The sequence below is a fragment of the Ovis aries genome, chromosome 23 (genome assembly GCF_016772045.2).
Source record: "Ovis aries strain OAR_USU_Benz2616 breed Rambouillet chromosome 23, ARS-UI_Ramb_v3.0, whole genome shotgun sequence".
Lineage (NCBI taxonomy): Eukaryota > Metazoa > Chordata > Mammalia > Artiodactyla > Bovidae > Ovis > Ovis aries.
Window position 1 is genome coordinate 34,610,510 of NC_056076.1, and position 25,773 is coordinate 34,636,282.

A 25,773-nucleotide genomic window follows, 5' to 3' on the forward strand; every position below is an offset into this window, starting at 1 on the left:
ACAGAGGACACAAATTTTTCGACACTCAGTAAGGGGGTCTGAGGATTCTTTAAACTGAAGTGCACCTTGTATTTAAATGTATTCCCTAGTAAGAAATGACTTGGGTTTCGTAGGTTATACTTTAGGGGAGAGTGCTGAATTTATATACTTAGAAGAAACTACCAAACGTCTGCTTTAGACAATTACATGTAAGCAAGTACCACTGAAAAGGCCAGATTAGGGGAGTCCATTGTGTTAGGACAGGCTACAAGAAGCCCTTTCCCCCTCTTTCTGCCCCTTATATTTCAAGAATTCCTTCCCCTCTCCCCTTTTATTTTAAAAGAAGCAGCACTTTAGAACCTAACTGGTATCTTAGGATTAGAAGGAGCAATATTTGAGACCATCCTCAGAAAAAAAAAAGATCCTCTGAAAGACTCTGTAAGAAAAATTCATTTTCCAATCAAAGCATATTAACTTGAACATCTCCCAACTCATCAGAAATCACTCAAGGTAATGAGAACTGTAAGAGGAGGAAGGGAAAAAAGAATGAGCCAGTGGGGGTAATTTTCTGCTGTCAGATCATACCAGTTCTACAAAACAATCAGCCGAAGCCAGACTAATGTTTCTGAAGCGAACATCTCTGCCACCAGCCACCTGGGCTGAGGGGAGACAGGGGGAATTCCTCATTCCACTCAGCCCGACTTAGTTCAAAAGTGCAGGTAAGCCAAGGGACACGACTCTCACTGACCATAAACTTCAGGTACCCCACATGGAGTGAAAGAGAAAAGTGAAAGTCACTCAGTCATGTCCGACTCTTTGTGACCCCATGGACTATACAATCCATGGAATTCAGGCCAGAATACAGGAATGGGTAGTCTTTCTCTTCTCCAGGGGATCTTCCCAACCCAGGGATCAAACCCAGGTCTCGTGCATTGCAGGTGGATTCTTTACCGGCTGAGCCACAAGAGAAGCCCAAGAATAGTGGAGTGGGGAGCATTCCATTTGGAGCAGCACCATATGGAGTGACGTATCCAAAACACGCATGCACTGCTAAGAGCTCACACCCTTCCCTCCACGTCAAGTTCACACAGTGCCGGCTATGCACCAGGCACTTCACATGGGTGTGAGCAACTCATCTCAGTCCTATGAGTTACATGTGTGCATATGTTAAGTAGATTCAGTCACATCCGACTCTGCAACCCTATGGACTGTGGCCCACCAGGCTTCTCTGTCCATGGGACTTCCCAGGCCAGATTACTGGAGTGGGTTGCCATTCCCTCCCCAAGGGGACCTTCCCGACCCAGGGATCAAACCCGCATCTCTTATGTCTCCTGCGTTGGCAGGCAGGTTCCTTAGTGCCACCACATGCCTTATGTTATGAGGAAAATGAAAGCTGGGTAGCTTGTCCAAGGTCACCAAGCTCTCCTTGCAGAGCAGGGACTTGAAACCTCGTGGTCTCACTCCAGACCTCACTCTCTTAAACACTGTCCCTGCCCATCATAGTGTATCAGGGTCCAAGCTTCACTTCACTGACTTCTCCCCCCACACATACACATCCCAGGCCTGCATCTGGCTTCCAGCAACACCCCACCACAAAAGACGACTTCCTTTTCCTGGTTCAGACTGGACCCCACAGATTGGCTGTAATCAGTACATGATTTACAGAGGTGTCATGTTTAGGGAGCCAAAATGAAAGGCTATCATTTAGTGTTGTGAAAGAGCCTCCTCATTGAAACCCATGCTGCAATGTAAAAAAAGAGAGGCCGCTCCAACCGTTTTCTTTCTTCTGCTGAGTATAAAGACTTTAACTTCACAAGAGCTTGGAGATGTCACCACACTCTGTAAAACGGAGGAACTAGGAAGGAATTCCTTCTGTCTCTGGGCCACAGAGTATATTTCACTCAGTGGAAAAGAAACTCAGGACTTTTTCAATGTTTTTAAGGCTTGATCCTAAACAGAATGCTTATAATCACAGATAGTGTCATATAATACTGGGTCTTTTTCACTTACAAAATTGTCCTCAATGCAACGAAAGTGGAAACTTGATACCATGTCAACTTCAGACAAAACAAGGTATAAAACAGGTCCAAGAGGACAATTCATTGAAAGTCTGTAAGACCATTTGCAAATATCACATGTACTTGCTTTATATGAATGTCTATAGCCATACACAGTATCAGAATGAAACTATAAGGGAAGGAATTCACTGTACAGAAGACAAAACAATACCCTTTTTTATTTTTAAAACTCTGGTGAAATAGGTTTCCATATGACATCCCATTTTTAAAAAAATTAACGTAAACCAACCTGCCTGTGGGTTAGTCACACTATAGAGACTTCATCATGGTGTGTACAGATGCCTAAAGTATTTACAAATGTTATCTGTTAGGTAGTAAAGTTTTGTTGCCATTTTTCCAGCACATATTCCACAGTAAAATAAAGGGGCGATACTGGTGTTCTTATACAAAAATTCTTAACAAGTGGATAAAGGCAATTTACCTGAGAGAAGATTTGTTCTTGAAATATTCTTTTCACAACTGGAAATCTAGAAATGGGATGTAGTTGTAAAAGAAGCATAAGAATGTCTAAGTTTACATTTTCTTCTTTTAAATTATTTAAGTACCATTAAGTTAAAATGTTTACATTCATTATAAAAAATGTTGTTAAATCTTTTATGCAAATGATTTAACACTGATTGCTGCAACGCAAATTGCACTTTTTAAAAAAATTATTGTTTACATGGAAGAAAAATATCTTTTTGTTTGCTACCCTGTTTACAAATTCGGACTGACTTCGGGTCAGTCGCACAATGTGAACTTTGAGAAACGTCAGTCACAGTGTATGTTACAGTTACGATGCAGTCCTGCAAACCGAGTGATATTTTTGAAGAGACCTCAAGAACCGACTCAGCCTCCGGAGGTGTGTACCAAACGAAGGATCTTCTCCATGAACGCGCGGGAAATCAGGGAAGGGGGCTGTGGAAAGGGGGCGGAGAAATTCTGGAATAACCAAAACTGATCAGAAGAAGCACATGATTTGGGGCAATACACATAAAACTTTGGTTTAAAAATCTCTTTCGATATTCCATGGCAGGCAAGGCCCCGGTCGTAGTTCCGGTTTCTGCACGTGGCATGATAGACATCCAATCCCCTGGCCGACCCAGAGACCAGCTGCCTGGAAGCGGCCACCGTGGCCAGGGAGGCTGTGGGCTGCCCCGGTCCTTCCCTGCAGAGGCGGTCCCTCTTCTCCTTGGGTCTTCAAGACAGGGCCCCAGGGGCAAGGCAGGGCAAGCCTCTCAGGAGATTCATCTCTTTCAAATAAAGGCACAGAAATCATGTATCAGAAAGATGTCTGGTCAGCATCTTCGGCCCAGTCCGGACTGCTTGCCAAGAGGATCTGTGAAGGCGATCCCGTGGGCCGGCAGCGTCCTCCTCTGGTCCCCACGACCACTCAGGCCAGGGCCAGGGCGCACCAGGAATCCTGCCTCACCGACGACGTGACTTCGGCCGGCGAGGCCAGGCTGACGCCGATGTACAGCCCGTCTTGACCTGAGTACTTCAGCTCACTGTTCTCGGGGTTGGTGCTGTCCCCGGCACCGGACATCACCGAGCCGCCTGCCTGGTGGAAGAGGGGGACGGAGAGAAGGGGACAGACAGTTACTGATAAACGTGTCAGGCAGGGCTTCCCTGGTGGGGGCTCAGTGGTAAAGAATCCACCACCAGTGCAGGAGATGCGGGTTCAATTCCTGATTCAGGAAGATCCCACTTGCAGCGGAACAACCAAGACTGTGTGCCCCAACTACTGAGCCTGTGCTCTAGAGCCCAGGAGCCACAACTACTGAGCCCCACATGCCCCAGAGCCTGTGTTCCACAACAGGAAAAGCCACTGCAATGAGAAGCCCAAGCATTGGAGACTACAGAGGAGTCGTCGCTCACCACAACTATAGAAAAGCTCGTGCAACAATGAAAAACATAATATAAAATATATTAAATTATTATTTTTTAAAAATATGTCAGGGAGAGACAATCGAGATGGTAGACTAGCTGGCAGAGCTGCTCACTGGGGGGTGAGATGCCCTTGACCCAACCCTGGTGATTTCAGCTCTTAGAATCAGCCTCCTGCTCCTGTTATTAACTCATGGCAAGAACCAGCCGGCAAGATCTGCATGGACACAGGTAGGAAGGGAAACTGGAGGCAGCCTATTTGTAAAAAGTGCCAAATGCTCAGATCTCTGACAGTGAAACAAACCACAACACATAGGTCCACAGGCCCTAAGGATGCCCACACATTCTAATCTCTGCAAAAGAGAAAGTGCAGAGCACTGCATGGACACACACACACACACAGCAGAACCATGAGGCTTAGCAGTTCTATTAAAGTCTAAGAAGGAAAAGATACATCGTTCAGCAAGGGCTGATAAATGAAATTTTTGGGCACTGACTTCATGGAAAATTAACCCATGCATGCTGCTGCTGCTAAGTTGCTTCAGTAGTGTTCGACTCTGTGCAACCCCAGAGACGGCAGCCCACCAGGCTCCCCCGGCCCTGGGATTCTCCAGGCAAAAACACTGGAGTGGCATGCCATTTCCTTCTCCAGTGCATGAAAGTGAAAAGTGAAAGTGAAGTCGCTCAGTCGTGTCCAACTCTTAGCGACCCCATGGACTGCAGCCTACCAGGCTCCCTCGTCCATACACAGGCTTTAATTCTTCCCAAGAAGAACAGGTCATATTTGAAGCAGGCCACATGATAAAGAAAATGCTAGCCTAGCATCTTATATCTGTCATGATCATGACAATTATTTCTTGAAGCAAAAGGTCATTTTTCTCGTTTCATTCCCTCCATCCAAATTAAAAAAGTCAAATAGCAAACATGATATAATTTAGTAAAATCAAATCAAAATAACTAAAATCATGTTTAGACCATGGTTTGAGAAAACAGTTGCATTTGGCTTTTTTTTTTTTAATCTAACCAAATTCAAATACTTTTAAATCACTCTGTCCTCCTTCTAAAGCATTGTAGTTGTTTAGACATTAAGTCATGTCCAACTCTTTCGGGATCCCATGGACTGTAGCTCACAAGGCTCCTCTGTCCATGGAATTTCTAAGGCAAGAATACTAGAGTGGGTTACATTTCCTTCTCCAGGGGATCTTCCCAACCCAGGCATCAAACCCGCGTCTCCTTCACTGTCAGGAGAATTCTTTCCCACTGAGCCACCAGGGAAGCCTGGTATTTCTTCTGAACTTTCAGGGTTTCCATAAACTACCATCTATTTGTCTTTTTAACACAGGTAGAACATCTTGCACTTTTCAAAGCATTTCTTTTTTACATTCACAAGCCCATTAAATCCTAAAACATCCATCTGTCTGGCCAAGTTGATGTTACATCCACTTCAGAGAAACACAGGGCACCAGACACAGGACAAATGAATGGAAGTTTCCCAGAGGGTCCCTGGCTCCACTCAGGGGCCTGGTAGTGGATGCAATCCTACCCTCTCCTCTCCGGAGATCTGGTTTTGTCTCGAATCCTCAGAATAACTGTATGGGACCGAGAGGCAGGACTGCAGGAAGTCTGACCACGGAACTTCCCCCCAGCTGGATAGACCGAAACAGGCCCTTCCACACTAACCAACCCTTCCCCTCCCTGGCAAAAAATGAAGGTTTGTGAAAATCCAGCAACAGCACACCCCACCAAAACTTATTTTTAAATAACATGAGCTTAAAGATGTAAACAAAGGGCTCCCGGTGCCTAAAAAAAAGGAAGTTTCACAAACTCACTGAGATGTCTAATATTTAAAGTAGGTTCTTGTGAAATAGATGAAATAACCCTGTTAAACAAACTAAAGCTATGGATTTACATACACATACAAATATGGTGGCCTTCCCAGGTGGCTCAGGGGTAAACAATCCAACTACAGTGCAGGAGATCCTGGTTTGATCCCTGGATCGGGAAGATCTCCGGGAGGAGGGCATGGCAACCCACTCCAGTATTCTGGCCTGGAGAATTCCATGCACAGAGGAGCCAGGTGGGCTACAGTCCATGAGGTTGCAAAGAGTCAGACACGGCAGAAGCAACTGAGCATGCATGCACAAATATGGTGATTCCTTTTAGAAAGCCTCAGCTATAAGCAAACTAACCATGGATCCAGACTTAACCCCCAAAGAAATACATAAAAGGATGCTATTCAATTATGAAAGGAGTCTTCAGTTTAGAAAAGAGCTGTCATACAACTAGTAGAGTGAGGTCCCTCGTACACGATTGCCATATCCAGCTTTATATTAGCTCCCTATTCTCCCCAAAAAGCATTTTCTTCGCATCTATCTGACAAATCTGACTTCACCGCAGGGAGTGCTGTTTTCTGGAATGGAGGGGTGCCTAGACTGGCCCAGGAAGCAGCTCACCTCAAATGGCCAGATGTGCTGCGCTGTCACAAGTCACAACCAGCAACATCAGCAGGGCACAGCAGAGCCAGACAGTGGGGCTGAGAGCCTCAGAGACCGTCACTCCCGGGTGGTGTGGGCAAACCAGGACAGATACACTCAAAAGTAAGACTGCTCAACAGCTGTCATGAGTTTATGACTGTATGAGACAGGAAGGTGGAACGAGAGGTCCGAAAAGGAATTGCAAAGAAAGGATACCTTGCAGACGGCCGCAGACAGCCTGAACGGTGGGACCAGCTTTGGCTTTCCAATTCTACCCTAGTTGCAGCCACCCACCTCCTGAGCCTCCTCCCCAGGAAACCAGCCCTACCTCAAGTATGTTCACGACAATTAAGTGAGCTAATGTTTGCAGACGCAGAATCCCTTGCCATGTTAAACATTCCTTCAAGGGAAGCTATTGTTGTGGGTGAGGAAAGGGTGTTCAAAATTGGAAGAATGCAGGATGTGGGGAGGCCTGCTCGCAAGACAAGATGGCTGAAAGGGAAGGACGTGAAGCAACGAGTCAGAAGAGGCTATGGGAGAGGGAAACTGGAAAGTCTGACCTAGAACTTTCTCAGTTTCCTCACCTGGAAAACAGAAATAAACAGGCAGCTACATCAGGAGATTGTTGCAAGGGTTAAATTAGAATATATAAAGAAAGCCCTTGTCTCTGACCGTAGTCAAGACTGAGTGCATGCATGCTACTATGAAAAAGTGTTAGTCGCTTAGTCGTGTCCAACTCTTTTCAACCTCATGGACTGTGGCCTCCCTGTAGAGGAACCTGGTGGGCTACAGTCCATGGACTTCTCCAGGCAAGAATACTGGAGTGGGTAGCCCATTCCTTCCTCCAGGGGAATCTTCCCAGCCCAGGGATCAAACCTGTGTCTCCTGCATTGCAGGTAGATTCTTTACCATCTGAGCCACCAGGGAAGCCCTCTGCTACTCTGAGAATTTTGTTTTTGCAGTGAAGGAGCATGGACCTAATGGAATCTCCCCAATGTCATTCACCAGGCAATTTGCAACCATGGATGGGTGGGAACAGCCAGAGCTAAGTTCACTTCAACCAGGATGTTATTCTAACCATCGATGACGGCTCTCCTCAGAAAGAAAGCCAGGCCCTCCTGCACCCTTTCAAAAGGTTCACTGGCCCTTTATTAAATAAGCTGCATTTAAGAAATATTAATACCCTGAATATTATTCTTACACCTGAACAACAGTCTTAAAAGCTACTACTGAAATGCTTATTGTCTTCTTTGTTCAGACAAAAATGTTATATGGCAAGCAAATCCCAAATTACATGGGTGATGCGCTCCTGAAAAAAATATCAACTCGTGTAAAATCAAAAGCAATATCTGTTACCCGTCAGAAAAAAAATAAAATAAGTACTTGTGCCCAAGGTTTGAGAAACTTAATTTTTATAATAGTGGAAACCATGGAAATAATCTAATGTCTCATAATATGGGGATGGTCTGAGAAAGCAAGGGATATCCACTCAGTGAACAATTATGCAATTATTGAACCTAATAAGATCATGTAGCAAAATGGGAAAAATCCGGTAATGCAATGTTAATTTAAAAACCACAGGAAAGAAACTCTAAATAATTACAACTTATCCACGGGCACACATAGGTATTTCAAGAGAACCTAGGTGAGGAGGTGAGGGACCACCTGAGAGGGCCCAACCTATTAGCCATCCATAGCTTCCTTTTGAATATTTTAATGGAGTGGCACAGCGCTGTCTAACTCTGGGGGAGAGTGGAAGATATCAGGTCTAAAACACAAGGCACCAGCGCTTGAGAAATGAGCTAGGCTGGACAGAGTCATAAAATAGCATGAAAAACAGGGAGGAATCAGATGGAGGGAGGATCAGAAGGGCCCACACACACCCTGAAGTCACCTCCACACCACCTGGCATAGATTGGAACCTGGCCAGCCATGCACGTGTGAACCAGTTTCAGGTACCTGAAAACATCACACAGAGTACACAGTTGGGCCAATCAGTATAACCTGAGCTCTTGAAACTGGCATCTAACTGCAGAAGAAGTCTAGAACTGGCATAACTCTCCTAAGAAACCTGGCTTGTCACGTTGTCATGTTAAGTATCTTCCCCTCACTGGGCATATGCAAGCTGCCTCTCAAAAAGCAGTTTATTATGTTTGCCGGCTGGAGGGATGGGTGAAGGGATAGTTAGGGAGTTTGGGATGGCCATGTACACACTGCTGTGTTTAAAACAGATAACCAACAAGGACCTTCTTTAAAGCACAGGGAGCTCCGCTCAGTGTTATGTGGCAGCCTGGATGGGAGGGAAGTTTGGAGGAGAATGGGTACAGGTATGGCTGAGTCCCTTCACTGTTCACCTGAGACTATCACAACATTGTTAATTAGCTGTGAAAGGGAAAGTCCTTCAATTGTGTCCGACTCTTTGTGACCCCATTGACTATACAGTCCACGGAATTCTCCAGGCCAGAATAGGAGAGTGGGTAGGCTTTCCCTTCTCCAGGGGATCCTCCCAACTCAGGAATCGAACTGAGGTCTCCTGCACTGCAGGTGGATTCTTTTATCAGCTGAGCTACCAGGGAAGACTCTATAATCAGCTATATGCCAAAACAAAATAAAAAGTTTTAAAATAAAAGTTAAAAGGAAAAAAAAAGAATCAGTTCGATTTGGGGAGAAAATCAGAGATAACTTATTATAACCCTGGACCCAGCGCACACACACACACACACACAAAGACAAGTATAACTGTCAACCAGTTAAGGTTTTCCCACATCTACTTAAATCCCTGAAAGGATCAGTACACAGACATCTCAAAGCAGGCACGTCACTAACCTAAAGCAGCCTAATCCCCCAAAAGTTCCTGAACAAAAGCAGGAGAGAGCACTCCGGACGCCCACAGCCGAGCCATCCTTCTTCCTCTGGGAGGCTGCCTGGCCAGCCCAGGTCCTGGCTCTTTCTCTGATCAAAGTGCAACCCGAGGGTGGAGCAGAAATCTGTTCTGTGTTTCCACTCCCAGCTTATCGGCCTCCACCCTCCCACAGACTGAAAATGGAGGCACTTCCTGTTGAAAGAATGTGTTATCAGCCCCGACCCAGACCGGGCTTAGCACTGAAAAGCAGGCCAGGTCAGATGGGGGACCCAGAGCAACCAGCCGGACACCCCACCTCCTACAGGAATAAATTAATTTAGGGACAAGTAGCAGCTGCCGACGCGAACACGGAAAATCTCCCTTGGCCTGAGAGGCGACACAGTGATTTCTGGCTCACCCAGACTGTTTTCCCGTGAGAAGAAGCCTTCGCTCATTTTCAGACACAGATCTGCAAAGCCGAGGATTTCTGACTCGGTGAGCTCCTCCAGTGGATGCCCTGCGGCATCTGACTCACACTGGGGCCCACCAGGACTTCCCTGGCGGCTCCCTCGATAAAGAGACCGCCAGGAATGCAAGAGACCGGGGTTCGACCCCTGGGTTGGGAAGAGCCCCTGGAGAAGGAAAAGGCAACCCACTGCAGTGTTCTTGCCTGGAGAATCCCCACGGGCAGAGGAGCCTGGTGGGCTCCTGCCTGAAGTCCGTGGAGTGGCAAGAGTCAGACACGACAACTGTGTGAGTCCTCTCTTTTCCTTTCCTCGTCACACCCCATAGTAGGCAGGCCCAGAGAAAGCCTCCTAAGGCCCTGAAGGAGCAGTTCTGGAAAGGTGACACATCAGAGCAAAGGGAACCCCTGAAAGACACAGCTTTTCCAGGAGAATTGCAGAGGTTCTCTGGCTTGTGAATTATAGATCTCATTTTTGAGCAAGAAAACCAAAAAGGAATGGGCTGATCTGGAGAAACAAACCCAGCACCCCCAACGGGTTGGGGGAAGTGGGACCATTCCCAGAGCACAGGACTTTGAAGATGACCACCCTGCCTCCTCAGCGGGGGTTCAGGCTGTCAGCTTCCATGGTGTCTGATCTCTCCTTCCTACACCTCTAAATAAGCTGGGGTTACAGCTATTTCCTGGGCGAGGGGAAGCCAGCCACCCCTCACTGCTAAAGCTCTCGTCTCTTCTAGGGCTTCCCAGGGGGCTCAGTGGTAAAAAACCCACCTGCCAAGCAGGAGACTCTGGATCCCTGGATTGGGAAGATCCCCTTGAGGAGGAAATGGCAACCCACTCCAGTATTCTTGCCTAGTAAATCCCCATGGGCAGAGGAGCCTGGTGGGCTACAGTCCATGGGGTCGCAGAGGGGGGCACAACTCAGCGACTAGACAATAATGCAGGTAGATGGAAGATATGTGGGTTCGATCCCTGGATTGGGAAGATACCCTGGAGGAGGGCACAGCAACCCACTCCAGCATTCTTGCCTGAAGAATCTCATAGACAGAGGAGCCTGATGGGCTATAGCCCACAGAGTTGCAAAGAGTTGGACGCAAATAGAGCCACTTAGCCCAGACTGCTTTCATAACCTCTAGGTTAGCCCCTGTGGTGCTTCACAGCAGCCTTCCTCAAAAGAAAAAAAAAAAGAAGAAGAAGAAGAAAGAAAAACTAAGCGTATGTTTCAGCAAAAGTAGAAACACTTTCAGATAAACTTCCATGATCATTTCAGTTTGGATGGAGGGAAGAGGGGCCAGACACAAAAGTGACCCAGTTGACAGTCACGGAGGTAACACGAGGAAGCTACACAAACACGCACAGGTTCTGTCTCCGCCAGGACGTGTGAAAGCCATCCATGGTGACAAAACCACGAATTCTCCCACAACTGCTCAACAAAACTCAAGAAGAGAGTGTCACGGTCACCTCAGCCGATGACCCAACTCAGTGTTTCACAGAAGAGTTTATTTCTTTGTAATTTAGCAAACAAATTCTTTACTGAGAAGAGTTCATCAGCCACCCCCTTGAGCCCTCTTCCCCCTTCCGGGCCTGAATTGGCCAGGTTACATCCATAGGCTGCTGCTGCTGCTGCTGCTAAGTCACTTCAGTCGTGTCCAACTCTGTGCGACCCCATAGACGCCAGCCCATCAGGCTACCCCGTCCCTGGGATTCTCCAGGCAAGAACACTGGAGTGGGTTGCCATTTCCTTCTCCAATGCACAAAAGTAAGAAGTGAAAGTGAAGTTGCTCAGTTGTGTCCGACTCTTCGCGACCCCATGGACTGCAGCCTTCCAGGCTCCTCTGTCCATGGGATTTTCCAGGCAAGAGTGCTGGAGTGGGGTGCCATTGCCTTCTCCGATCCATAGGCTAGACGCTGCTATTTTTAAGGAGGAAAAGAATTCTTCTATAGACACACTCTACGCTGGGCAAAGGAAAAAACTGTTTTACACGTTTGTACACACAAACAGCAAGCATGTTGTGATGAAGGCTGGCCCCAAGTTTACAAGGACCCTGGGTTTATCAATAAGAGCCTGATATACTGAAAAAGTTCATTCATTTTTTTTCCCACAGCTTCCATAAGATGTTATGGAAAAATCCGAGCTACCTTTTTGGCCAAACTGATACAAATCTAAATTGCAGGGGGAAAAGGGTTTGTCCCACAACTTGAAGTCACTGGCCTCCTGAAGAAAAGGTTTATCTTCTGAAATGAACCAAAATGGATGACTTTAGTCAAATTCAGGGGTAAAAGATCCAGTGGCAAGATAAAAAACCTGGTGGATCAGGATCTTAATTTTTAGAAATTAGCTATAGGAGCTTGGATGAGCCCCCTGCTCTGGCCATTTCCGCTAGACAAAATGGACAGCAGTCCATGAACCCAGCAACACTGACAAGAAAGCATTATGGGAAAAAAAAGTAAGCAAGCATTATGAAACTGCTAAGAATCACAACAAATGAAAAATCGTTGCTATCAGGGAAATAAAAGTATTTAAACACAGTTACTTTGTTAACATAATAGCTTTATGTCTCTAAATTCCCTCCATGAAGAAAGATTTATGTCTAATGTCTTGGGATGGAAAAAAAATGCCATGCAAATAAATGCACATCACTATCAACTTCCAAGGTCATATTTAAACAGTGCTAGTCTTCTCGAGCTTCAAAGCTGTCTGTAGGCATCTCCCACTTACGCTACACTCTATTCCTAAGGACCAGATGGTGGGAATTATTTTTCCCCTTTAGTAGAGGGAGGAAAACAGGGGCTTTACAAAACCTTGGCAGCTCACTATAGTCACACACAGAGCTGGAGCTAGCGCCTGGCTGCCTGACTGTGTCCTTCCAGCTGTTAATCCGTGAACCCAGAGAATAAACTTCAGACCATACTCAGGCTCCACCATGAATCAGATGACTAAACATAATGAGAGCTTTCAATTACAAGTATTGTTACCCTGGTGGTTCAGTTGTAAAGGATCCGCAAGCAATGCAGAAGACGCAGGAGACCAGGGTTGGATCCCTGGGTCGGAAAGAGTCCCTGGAGGAGGGCAGAGCAACGCACTCCAGTATTCTTGCCTGGAGAATCCCATGGATAGAGGAGCCTGACAGGCTGCAGACCATGGGGTCGCAAAGAGTCGGACACGACTGAAGCGGCTGGGCACTTGTTCACGTGCTGTGTTTAATAGGATAAAAATGTGATTCTGGAGCGTGTGCACCAGCTCTGGTAAAACCATGCCATGCTAACAGCTACCAAAAGGAGCCGTACACCAAGTAAATTATCATTTAAACATTGTCAAGTAATGACTTGGAATTGTTTACTCAAAAGACTCCAAATACCTGTTATTTGTTCAAATTGTTCTTCAAATCTAGGGTGAATAAAATCATCTCTTTTCACTTCAGTTCACAAACGCGTGAGCACTTGCCCTGATGTGGTAGGTAGCCGAATCATGAATGATCGCCTGTGTCAAGACCTGTCTTTGGAGATGCTTTTTAAAATTATTCAAATTTCAGAGAAAATTAACAAATTGGTCTAAACACAAAGCTAACAGATTGTATTTAATTCATACCCATTAGATCTTCATATTGCTAGTAACTCTTTTGGCAGACACCCATGAAATGCATAATAAATTACTTTTTGTTCCAGTAAAGGAATTCATTTTCTTCGAAGATTCATTTAGCAATAACATTTCAGGGCACCCTAAGCCAGATTTCTTAAATTTGGCTGTGTTTTCCCGTAACATTATTTCATGTTTTGTGACAATTTTGTATATTCTTATAGAGACAGAAGAAAAAAAAAATCAGAGTATCTGTAATCTGCAAAGAAAAGTCGTGTTCTGAGATGAATCCGTGTAACTTGAGGCCATAACAAAAAGGCGACACCCAACCCACACTATTCTTTACCTAGCATTCTAGCTTTCAGATTGTGACAATGAGTCACTTATTAAACAAACCACAGTCCTGTGATAAATTGGGTGGACACATAGGTTACAAACTATTTAAAGAAGGAAACAGCTTTACTGTTTCCTAACAGACATACAGCCTCACTGGATATTAGTGTAGTAAGTGTATTTCTAACCACCATCCTCCTCAGGACACAAGCACACAAGGATAAAAAAGAAAAAGAAAAAACCGGGAAGTCTAGAAAAGGCCCTCAAATCAAAATGAAACTATGCAAACTCCACATGCTTCCACGCTCCTTGCCAGGGTGACGTGTGACTTTCTCAGTGAAGGCCAATGTGGTCAGACAGGAACGTGAGTGAGTTATTAGAAGGGGCTGTGAAAGAAGAAAAGAAAGGGAGCCTGGCACGTAAGGAGCGTGAAGATAAAATGCCAACAAAATATTTATGTTCATGGCTTGCAGCAAGTGGCGAGTGGTATATTAATAACTGCGATGATGGGCCGACTCCCTGGGAGCGGTGGGAGACGTCGGCTCCAGCCCCGGCTGCAAGGCGGGCTTGTCTTGTGACCTTATGGAGTCACTCTGGATCCTGGTTTACAAATGAGCCCCTCATAATACCTAAGTGCAACACTCTCCCATACCCTCATGCAAGATTAATGCCTTTTTAACTCTTTTTATTCATTTAGAGAAAAATAAATATCTTGGACTATAAACTCTTGGGTGGAGGAAATGGACGCTAGCCTCTTTTAAGAAATGCTTTTTAATGATTTTATAAAAATTAAATTGAAGGCAATTTGCATATTCTGCAAGTTCCAACTCACTTGGCACTCACTAAGCACAGGTTTAAATCCCACTTCAAAAGGATTTTGGTACCTCGATCTTGTATTTCATATTTTAAGGGAGACTTTTTACCATTCTATTAGGCATGTCAACAACAGTAAACTTGCCTATCTATTGGGTTTTTTTCCTATTACCCAGCTAACAAAGCCCTAGAAATGCAGTGGGTTTTATTTATAAGTATATGTAACAAGGAAATGTATACAGTATAGTTTATATATCTGGTCATGAGCAAATCACTTCTATGGTGCTATTCTCCTAGCTGTACCATCAGCCAAAACTAACCAAAATTAATCAGATTTCTTTAAGAAAATGCCGTTTCTTCCCCCTAAAGATTTCAACAGCACGTGTACTATCACATACGCATTCAGTGTGCTGTAATGGTTAAAAACACTGACTCTGAATCTGCCAGGCCTGGATCCAATTCCAAGCCCGTCTCTTAATCTGATACATAACCTTGGGCCTATTACTGAGTGTCACTCCCCAAAATAGAAAATAGAAAAAGATACCTCATTTGTACAGTGATAATTGGGAATCAAAAAGATACAAAAAACAACTGGAACATAAAAGGTACTTGGTAAGTTAGTCTCCTGCCTTCCTACATCCCACAATCTTGCAAATGAGAAAGTACAAGAAACAGAGAAAACTCAAAGCAACCACCTGATGATTAATCCACTAACACCCAATTCTTGAGTGCCCTAAAGGTGTATGTGGAACATTCAATGTAAGAGCTAAGCAGGAACTTTGGCCCCCACTTGAACAGCCTCTTAAATCTTCTCTTTCTGACACGTGAGGCCCTCTGAGTGAAAGCAACTCTGACTGTATGTAGGTCCTTCATTAATGTTCCTTTCCGCTATCTAAGCACTATAAGGATAATTAATAATAATAGAAGCTATAATTGTGTGACCAACATTATGTCGAGTAAATCCGAAGCAATTCAACTACTCAGGGGAAGACAGTGGAATATAAAACTTACTAATAAAGAAAGAAGCTACGTGACTCAAGGGATGTTTTCCCATTTTCATCATAGGATGCAAATATTAACATATAAAATAAAATCCATAAAAAGAATATAAAATATTAACTTGCCAAGTACCTAACCTTTCTTCAGAGGCCTTATAAAGACATCCAGACAGCCCAAGAAATGTCAGTCCCTAAATCACTACTCCTCATCTACGAGCACTTAAGCACTTAACTCTTTCAAACCACTTCTAGCATGAGATTTAGCACCATGCAGCCCAGAGGTATTGCTTCTGACAAGGTCATTGCATAAAGCTGTTACCAAGGAGAGGCTGCAGGGAAAAGAGTCTCCCTAGGCAGACAGCCTCCATGAGGTTAGAGGAAGGAATTGAGATACCTGTTCAGCACAGAGAAACGGACCAATGAGCAACGCCCACCCAAAGGCAGAGACCCACCCACCCAGAGAGGAATCTGAGGTGCGATCCCCGTGTCTCAGTCTAAGGACGCCTGCCTCTCTCCCAGGAAGCCGTCTATCACCAAGCACCAACCACAAAGTGAGGAAATGAATCCCTATCACTAACACGCCCTCCCTAATAGTCTCCATTCTGAAGGGTCACCTGGCAGCCACCCTGAAACTATCTTGCCCCCAAGGAGCCCCTGGGGACCAAAAAACTAAACATTCTAAGTTCTAAGGTCAGGACACACCACAAGGTTCAAGGAGGGAGTTTTCCTTGCTTGTAAAACGTACAAAAAAGGATCATGTGAGCATTAGTTTACATCAATTATCAAAACACGCCCAGTTCAGGATGGTTTAATTGTCAGACTATAACGACATGGTTGACGAGAAACCACAGTAGGTATTAGAGAAAGCCCACCATTTAGAAATGAACTTAGTGTGGACCCTACCTAAGGCTTAATATGGACTTGAAAGCAGTTTGAAATATCTGCCTTCCACCTAATGGATCCATCTCATCTCCTGCTGTTGTCTTTTTACACCATAAGCTCAGCCATACTGAATTCCTAAAACTGTGTGTGCCCTTGAAGAATCATAGCTACCCATGATCTTCTTCCTGGAGGCCTTGATCCCAATTTTTCCCCTACAAAAGTCCTCCACAACTGATTCAGATTTCCTCTCCTCTGTGAAGCCGTTTCCAACCCCGTACTTGGAATTCACGGCTCCCTACTTTTTGACTTCTACTTTGCTTTTTCAAATCTCATCTGTCTGTGCATACGTGCTCCCACCACTACCACCACATTATGAGCAATCCAATGTCTGGAACCTTGTTTTACGACATGAAACACAGTGTCGCCCCAGTACAATGCTCCTTAAATAGAACAATGACTGCAAGGCAAAGGCTACTCAGAATTTTGTGTTTATTTCAACATTATGTGTTCAATGATGACTTCAACATTATATTTGCACTGTTAATATAAATTTAAGTAGGCTTTCACTTTTTAAAATAATCCTCAACAGAACGACTTTCAGGCGGGCAAAATATGTTCAGTGATTTCTTAGTCTCAGACATTGTCTTATTGTTCATTTTCTCACCAAATTAATCCTCCCTGTCCCAAGGAAAATTAAGAGAAATACCCTTTATCTAAAAATTGGGGGATGAGTTACAAACACAAGTATATGTAGAATATATATACACACACACTCTATGTATGTGAGTACATATCCAAAGTATCCTCCGGTTTTATAAATTTTTAGCTACAAGTCCTAAGAGGGATAGGAATCTACAGAGGCTACTTGTTAAACCTTATTTGGGAATTGCTGAAACAAAATGTTATTATATTTGTCTAATAACAATAACAACAAATACCATAAAAATACAACTCAAGGAATGGAATTCAGTGAAAGATTGAAATATTCCTATAATCCACAGAGAACACAAATGGCAAAGAAAATCTGATGTCTATTCAGGTCCACTAAAGACTCATTTTGCAGTAAATTTACAGATATAGGAAAATTTTACACTGAATAAAAAAACTACTCTGGGGAAATTTAAGTTCCAAAGTTACAAAATTAATCAACGTATCAAAAATTAAGTTCAACACATTTCTCAACCCAAAAAATTCCATACAAGAAATTGATTCTAAAATTCTGATCAACACAGAAAAAAATAAGGAAAAGAAAAATGAAAGATAATACAGTCTAGTGAATAATAAGTGTTATATAAATGAAAGCAAATAAATCATTTATTGCAATCATTTTTTAAAAATTCTAAAAGGAACAAGACAGGGGTTATTTTACTATCAGGCTGCACGGCAGCAGCAACAGGTTTTCCTGTTTTCATAAAGGAGACAAACTGCCCTCCCTCCACCTCCCAAACCACACCACACGGCACGGCCTGCAACAGAGAAGCTGAGTTCTAAGGGAGCCAGGTCAGCGAGCTGATGACCGTGAGAAGGAATGAGACAGAAGTCCAGTTAAAACACAAAGGGGCATCGCTTCTCAGCCATTTGGCTAAGATCAAGTGTAAAGCACAAAGGAGCAACAGAAAGCTAAGACATGCCAAAACGTCAACAGCATGAAGCTTCAGAGCAGTGCAAAAATGATTTTCCTGTCTCTCCCGCTAGAATACTCCAGTCCAGCCAGATCAGCTCAGGTACCAGGTCCTCAGAGGACCACCGCTGAACGTGCCCACAGTGGGGGGCCTCGGACCGTAAAGAAAGAAGTCCTCTAGGACTGCCTGCTGGTGATCTCCAGCAGCTGATTCTTCAGACAGGAATTAACACAACCAGTCTGATAGGTCTCTTCTCCAAGACTCGACTTCTCTGCTTTAACTCACAATGCTTAAGGAAGGCGGGAGAAGCAGATATGCAGCCACTGACGTCTCTAAGTAGAGCACGTGGCCCGTTTCCTTGTTCCATTGGGAACGTGCCTATGATCACCCTTTGTTCTGGAGTTCGGTTGTCCCTATTAAACTAGGACTTCCCTGCAGGACTAATTTCCACCCCGCCTGTCACAGGGGCCGCTGGAGATCCATGGTGTGGACTTTTCACCACAAGAGGTTTAAGGGTCAAGCCAAAGAAGGAACCCTGGGCTACAGACCAGATACACCTACGGAGATACAGCAACATCCCCTTTACCTACAGGGCTCACAAAATCCTATAAGCAGTTGGTCACAACAACAGCATAAACTGAGACCTAAGAGGGAACATGTCACATCTTTGTCAACACAGCCGCCTTTCACAAATGCTTCTGCCAGCTGCTCACAGATAACACCTCCAGCAGACTCTTCATGGCACCTCCGCTGCCAGTGGTCACGCACACTCAGAACCGGTCAGCCCAGGAGGGTCAAGGGACCAACAAAGACACACCCTGGCGCTCATGGGGACACCACTGAGTCGGCTTCAATTATCCTTGGAGGGTGCAGTTTCCATAAGGCGGCGAGCAGGTTGGCTTCTGCCAGGTAAGCCTGCTTCCCCCAACAGCCCCGTCAGGAGGGCACCTAGGACTCCGTGACGGGCTGGCCGTCGGGGAACACCCTGGAGCCCAGGTGCCAGCCCTAGCCGGGAGGGACGGATCCTTGGAGGGAAGAGGGGATGATAGGCCGTCCTCTCCACACCGCCCCCACCCCTGCCCTGCCGCCCCCAGCTCTGGAAAGAGCTGTCAGGACGCATTTCTGAGGCTACCTGGGCTCGGAGAACTGCTCTGTCTGCGGCTTGCACAGCTGTCTCCCATGGAAGCTGCCCAGGCTCCAGGAGCTATGGGGACCTTGTAGGGAACTGCTCTCCAACTCCCCTAATCTCTAAAGTACTTTTTTTTTTTTTAAATACTAAAATCGCTTTGCATCCTGACTGCTAGTGGAAAACTTAGCCTTCCTCTGACAGCACTGGCCGGCCAGCTACCCCCAGGAAGCAAGCTCCCAAATGAGACAGAGGCCTTGGGACCAGCCTCTGGATTCCCAAGGTCCCACTTCCAGGCATGCCCAGGCTAAATCCTGTCACCACCTTTGCACTGGTCCTCCCCTGGAGGGCAAAATTGATTGGATTTGCAAAGAGTCAATTTTGAATTTTTACATCACAGAACCACCACGCGAGCAAAACAGATTCCACCCACCTGGTTTCTAAAGCCTATTGTTGGGCAAATATCTCTCTTTCTGTGCCATTTATCATTCAAATTTAGCTTTGCCTCACTAAGCTTGGACTATAGCACTGACAAAAGCAGGCAGCAACCCATTTTTCAGCCAGTAGAGAGAGACCACTGAGGCTGAAATCGTAGCTGGAAAATCAGAACACTGTCTTGTCTCACGTAAGGCCCATAATTGGCTTCTGTGGCAGTTCAGATGGTAAAGAATCTGCCAGCAATGCAGGAGACCTAGGTTTGATCCCTGGGTCAGGAAGATCCCCTGGAGAAGGGAATAGATACCCACTCTAGTATTCTTGCCTGGGAAATATCATGGGCAGAGGAGCCTGGCAGACTACAGTCTATGGGGTCACAGAGTAGGACATGACTGAGTAACTAACACACTTTCAAGCTACATAATTGCTTCTGAGGACTTAGGGCTTAATAAAGGAAATTTTAAAACAATATTGATCTTTTCATTTCCTTACAAGTAACTTCTATTCACCGCTTTAGACTCTTTAAGTTACATGTTAGCCTCTTGTAACAAAAAAAAAAAAAGTCCTTCACCAGCATTCACCTTTATGAAGGTAATAAAGGCAAGAATGTTCTTTAAGAACATGTGTCTGCAACAAATAACAGCAAAAAAGCTTTTTCCATTTTGAAACTCTGAACATGTTTGTTTATTAAAGAACCCCCCCCAAAAGAGCTTGAATTGGAGGATAAAGAAAATATCAAATATCGTTTAAAGCAGTTTAAAAACAGATTATTTTAATGTCTAATTTTTGTTACTTTAAGGCAGCAAAAATACCAGCTCCAAGGTTCCCAGTTCAAAGACACCTCGAGGGCAGTAGTTTCGATTTCACCTGCGGTGATTGTTCAAAAACACAAATTTCCAAGCCCCACCCCTAGAGACGCTGACTCAGAAAACCCAGGGTGGAGCCCAGGAATCTGTAGTATTTCAAAGTATCCCAAATAAAGCAAAATTCAATGGAAAAAAGAATTACTAAGTAGGGATTTTAATACTAATGTTTCATCCTAAACTAGTCTCAGTGTAATCCTCACCCAGGGCACTCTGCGAAAACCTGCCGCCCCAGGGCCAGCCTGCATCTCTGAGGGCCAGGGTGCGGCCAGGTCATTTTTAAAGGGCATTCCTGGTAAATCTGGGAAACCCTAGGGTGGGAAAGTGCTCTTAAAGGGCATTCCAGGTAAATCTGGGAAACCCTAGGGTGGGAAAGTGCTCTTCACTTGAGAAAAACTGAGTTTCAATCATGGCTTTACTGAAACTAAGTCTGTGATCTGCACCAAAACTCAGGCATCCTCGTAGGGGTGTGAATCTCTCACAAACCCAATTGCTCACAGGCTGATCACAAGGCTGAAATAACCCGGGGTACAATCAAGGAACATTAGAAGAAGGCAAGGCTGCCCAGCCCGGCAGAGGACCAGCAGTTAGGTGAAGATCAGTGAATACAGCAGCACATGGCTCATGGTGATGACGTACTGCTTTGGGTAGATGATTTTAAAAAAAAAAAAAAAAGGGAAAGAAGGAAGAGAAGAGGAGAACAGAAAAGGCTGGAGTCAATAAGATTTGTTGTTGTTTAGTTGCTCAGTTGACTCTTTTGCAACCCCATGGGTTATAGCCCACCAGATTTCTCCATCCCTGGGATTTTCCAGTCAGGAATATTGAAGTTGGTTGCCATTTCCTTCTCCAGGGGATCTTCCCAACCCAGGGATCGAACCTGCGGCTCCTGTGTCTATTGGCAGGCAGATTCTTTACCACTGAGCCACCAGGGAAGACGTTGATAAGATAAGCAAAAGCAATTTAAATATCATGGGCATTGAGATATATAAAACTATTGAGTTGTGGTACTTTTCCTGACCTACACTAGAAATATATAGATATACATACATAGGTACGTATACACACACACACACATATATATAAACTCAGATAAAAACCTGGAAATAAAACAATTTAAAGCACTTCAAACCCAAACTTCTTGCTTTTACTTAGGTTAATTCAACCATAAAAAAATGATATAGATCTTAATTAAGAGGTTTGTAAAGTACTTAAGTTTGTCATTTTGTTGACATTTAAATGTAATTTCCTCTAAAAACTATTCTTAGGTATCAGCTAACTAAACTGAACTGTTGGTTTAGATTATTGTACTACCAGATAAGATAAAATTGGAGATAATATACAGGAGAGCAACTCACTAGCTCAGAAAGAGTCTATGCTGTTTTAACACTTACCCCTGAGGCTGCCGGTTGTGTGGTGGGGGAAGCATTTTTGCTGCAGTCATCTGTGTTAGAAGAGGTGGAAGTTGGAGTCATGGGAACAGAATTATTGCTATTACCTGCAACGGTCAAAATTAACCTCATAAATATACATATACTCTACTAAAGTTGGCAAATATTTTACAGTCAAAACAGCATTTTCTTATATTTACCAGAGCAAGCTTTTGACTTATTTATGTTCTTAGGTTTTCGTTTCCTGGTTTGAATTCCCTCTTTTTTCATAGCAAGCGGTCGAGGCACCTAAAAAATTTTTCACATAGGCCATACGTTTAATAAATATTATACTGCAGAAAAACCAAACTAACTAAAGACCGAACGTCAGTACTGAAGGCCCTCATTTAAAAGAACTTGGCATAAATTTCAATCCAATTTTTATACACACTTCATAGATTCCAACCGCACAAAGACTACACTTTCCCCATCAAATGCAAAGATTCCTGGGCAGGCGGGGGCAGTGGGGGGGGAAATGGGGTGATTTGCCAGGTAGAATCTCTTCTCTCAACTTAATGTTCATTGTTTTAAACAACTTTTAATTACGGAGTGAAACCACCGAATTACATATTTTTATTTCAAAGAGATTGTGAATTCTTCTTCCTACATATACCACGGTTATTTTTCTTTTTAAAATTGGCATATTTTACAATATCTTGTGCTATGCTTAAAATGTAGAATCTTTTTAACTAGAGCTATCCAATGTGATGACTCTTCTGTATAGATGTATTTGATTGCACTCACATTTTTAAGCTATAAACTAGTTAGTGTGCATTTCTAGTAGGTTCCATGGTTTTTTTCTTTTTAAGTGTACAGCTTTTTAAAATACACACACTACTATATACAAAATAGATAACCAACAAAGACCTGCTGTATAGCACAGGGAACTATACTTAACCTTCTGTAATAACTTAGGAAGGAAAAGAATCTGAAAAAGAATATACACACACATATGGATCGCTGAATCACTGTGCTGTACATCTGAAACGCAACATTATAAATCAACTAGACTTCAATTTTACAGCTTTTTTTAAAAAAGATTACTACCATCTTATCAGTTCTAAAATGCACATTTCCCACGTTTTTGTATTTCTACAATCTGGATGTCTGACTATGGATGTGTGTGAGTTTCACTGGCAGCATTTTTTGTTTCTTACTGGTATGATAATAGTTTCTAGAATAATTAACAGGCCCCTAGATTCACAAACGTGCGTATACAAAAATCAGATCCTTCACCTCCATGCCCTCTCCTTTGCTGATTTTAAGCTGAAACAAAGGACAAACAAGACACTGAAGATGTATACACAGAAGCAGAGTAGGTGGCGCACCCCATGGAGCTTCATGTAGAGTCCACAAGCATTGCACACAGGCTCGCCCTCGGCGTTTCTGCGCCACAGAGTGGTGGTCGTGGTGTGACAGTTGGCACAGGACAATCCAAGCCGCCGGGAGGAAGGCTAGAAAGCAGCACAAGAGAGTGGATAGACATAAGTGCTTTTCACATATAAGCTACACACGTCAATGTGTCGTGTCCCTGCCAGCAACAAGCATGTACCTGGTTATTATAAATAAGCAGTCCCCCTTGAGGAAAAAAAAAAAAAAAAAACCCTTGAAGTGTAATTAGGTTGACCTTCCTGGACCAAAGTGTGCCCATCTAATATAGATCAATTGATCTGCCCCAGCTCATTAGCATAGATTAAGCAGTCACTATACTGGCCAATGCCTGCACTCACTGTTGTTGTCAGAGGTCTGAGTAAAGAAATGCAGTCACAAACTGCCTGCCAATGTGTTAAGTGGCTTTGGGGACTCCCTGCCTCATCTGAAAACTGAGATAACCAGGTCTATTTCTCAGATATGTGCAGAGGAATAAACTAGAAACTGTAGAAAAGCCTATATATATTAATAGAAATGAATTTTGGAAGATGCACAAAAAATTTTTGTAAAGAAACATATTTTAATACATCTCATTAACTATCATTATGATCACCTATTGCCTGAATTTTCTGTACTATCCATTCTACAAAGGACAAGCAAATTCTACAACACTGTTACTGCTGGCCTTGTCTTGGTGATGCTGCTGTATTTGATTTACCCTGTCAGTACAGTCCTTTTCCTCACGTGGTGGTGGTGCTTTAGTCGATAAAATCAACCTCTTACAACCCCAAGGACAGAGGCTCCTCTGTCCTTGGGATTCTCTAGGCAAGAATACTGGAGTGGGTTGCCTTTTCCTTCTCAGTACAAAGGGTTAAATTTATCAGAAAAGGTCAACTGTCACTCTGATTTCTGTGTTTCCTTTATACCCATAACATGCTTATGTGGAGTTTATCTTCTCTACACTATTATGTGTGAATTATAAAGAAGGGCTTTTTAAGCTAGTCTAAGTTCCTACCTAGAATGACAAAAATCTAAATTTGCTTTTCTATTACCTAGATAGGCAACTTAAAAAATGTGCTATGACTTCAGTTAAAAAAAAAAAAAAACCCTATGGGGAAAATCTAGGGACCAAAACAAGCTGAAAGATATAGAATTAGGGAAGTTGGCCGGGATGATTAATTTAGGAAAAGAAGTTATAAAGAATAGGCGACAAAAACATAGATTGAGCATGCACTGACTATTCAGATTAAAAGACAGAGAGTTTCAAAATCTTTGTTGGCAAAGCCAAAAGCTAAAAATTGAATTTTGTTTTTACAACTCACGTCCTGTTGTTATTGCTACAGCATACTCTTTACAGACAAGTTGTAAAACCAAAGAGACACTGGGAAGCTTCTTAGCACTGCCACATTTTTAAGAAGTCGGTGCTAAGAAAAAATCACTTTGACTTTTGGTGGAAAAGAGTATGTTTGGCCGACAGAACTATTTGGGAATTTGCTTTGTTAAAATGATGAAAACATGAACTCTTACACCTCGGGGCTGCTTCTTTTTTTTTTTCCTTTATCCTTAAAAGAGAATAATTTCCCAGAAGAGCACTCCTTTCTCTTCATAAATATGAAATAAGTAAATTAGGGACAGGAAAGTTCATTTTATAAACAGGTCATTTATGATAGTTTGCAGTGGAATTTGGAGCCAATGTGAGGCAAACTTGTTATCAGAATTTGCCATTATAACAAAGAACTTTATGACTGTCAACTGCAGATCATAAGTGAAGCCAGTCCCCATAAACATGTGAAATGAAGGTAAGCGGGTTATAAAAGTTTCTTGTAACAAGCGATCTCAGTTATATTCATCACTAACAAGGAATTCAAGTTACACCATAAATCTCTTATTTTGCAATGTATTACAAGTTCAAATTCACTGTGATTGGTAGCTGTACTGCTAGCTAAACAAACTTGGGTTCAACATTCTATGTCTGAGAACTAACTAGATCCAGCAAAACCATAAATAAGAAGCCCACAGGAGAACTAATTGATAGACACACCCTTCAATTGGTATCATTTATAACCCATTTACAAAGCACATTGTCGGACCTTGGTCACTGCCAAGACACCTGCCATACAGAAGGAAAACTAATAGATTCAGAGATGTTAAAAACTGGGTTTTGTGTTTCCTGTTAAATTATTTTTACTGATAAGTGCACAAAACTAAGGCCACTCTCTAAATATGGATGTTAACAGATCAAATTTAAAATGCCACTAGAAACGAAATGGCTACTATTCTGCCAGTGTTTTGCTAACTCTTGAGAAAATGTTGCCTTTCCGGGCTCAGCCAGGACTCTGTTCAATGTGCCTTCTCCCCAAAATAATCATCACTTTCATTGTTCATACATTGGCTAATGCATGAAGACAAGGAACTTCCTTGGAATATTGACCAGCAGTACTTTTTAAATACAACGCATGTAAGAAAAATGAAAAAACACAGGGAGTCAGGCACAGAAGTTAAGGATGCCCTTTGAAGCAAAGTCTAAGCTGCGGGTGACTAACAAGTTTAAGGCACATACACTCATTAAATTAACCTCGGCCACTTTATTTTAAATGCATTAAAAACAAAACAACCATAAAACT

General features: G+C 43.5%; 1 protein-coding gene across 2 annotated transcripts in view; it reads right to left on the reverse strand.

Annotated features, from left to right (window-relative positions):
• Positions 1 to 2,181: 2,181 nt before the first annotated feature.
• Positions 2,182 to 25,773, reverse strand: part of GATA6 (GATA binding protein 6) — a 31,736-nt gene continuing 8,144 nt past the window's right edge. For both annotated transcript variants that reach the window (XM_042239508.2, XM_042239509.1), the window contains exons 4-7: positions 23,107 to 23,232; positions 21,940 to 22,027; positions 21,743 to 21,846; positions 2,182 to 3,597 (exon numbers count right to left, since the gene is read on the reverse strand). In XM_042239508.2, the coding sequence (XP_042095442.1) occupies positions 3,430 to 3,597; positions 21,743 to 21,846; positions 21,940 to 22,027; positions 23,107 to 23,232 (486 nt within the window). In that variant the 3' untranslated portion in view covers positions 2,182 to 3,429. The remainder of the gene's footprint in view (positions 3,598 to 21,742; positions 21,847 to 21,939; positions 22,028 to 23,106; positions 23,233 to 25,773) is intronic.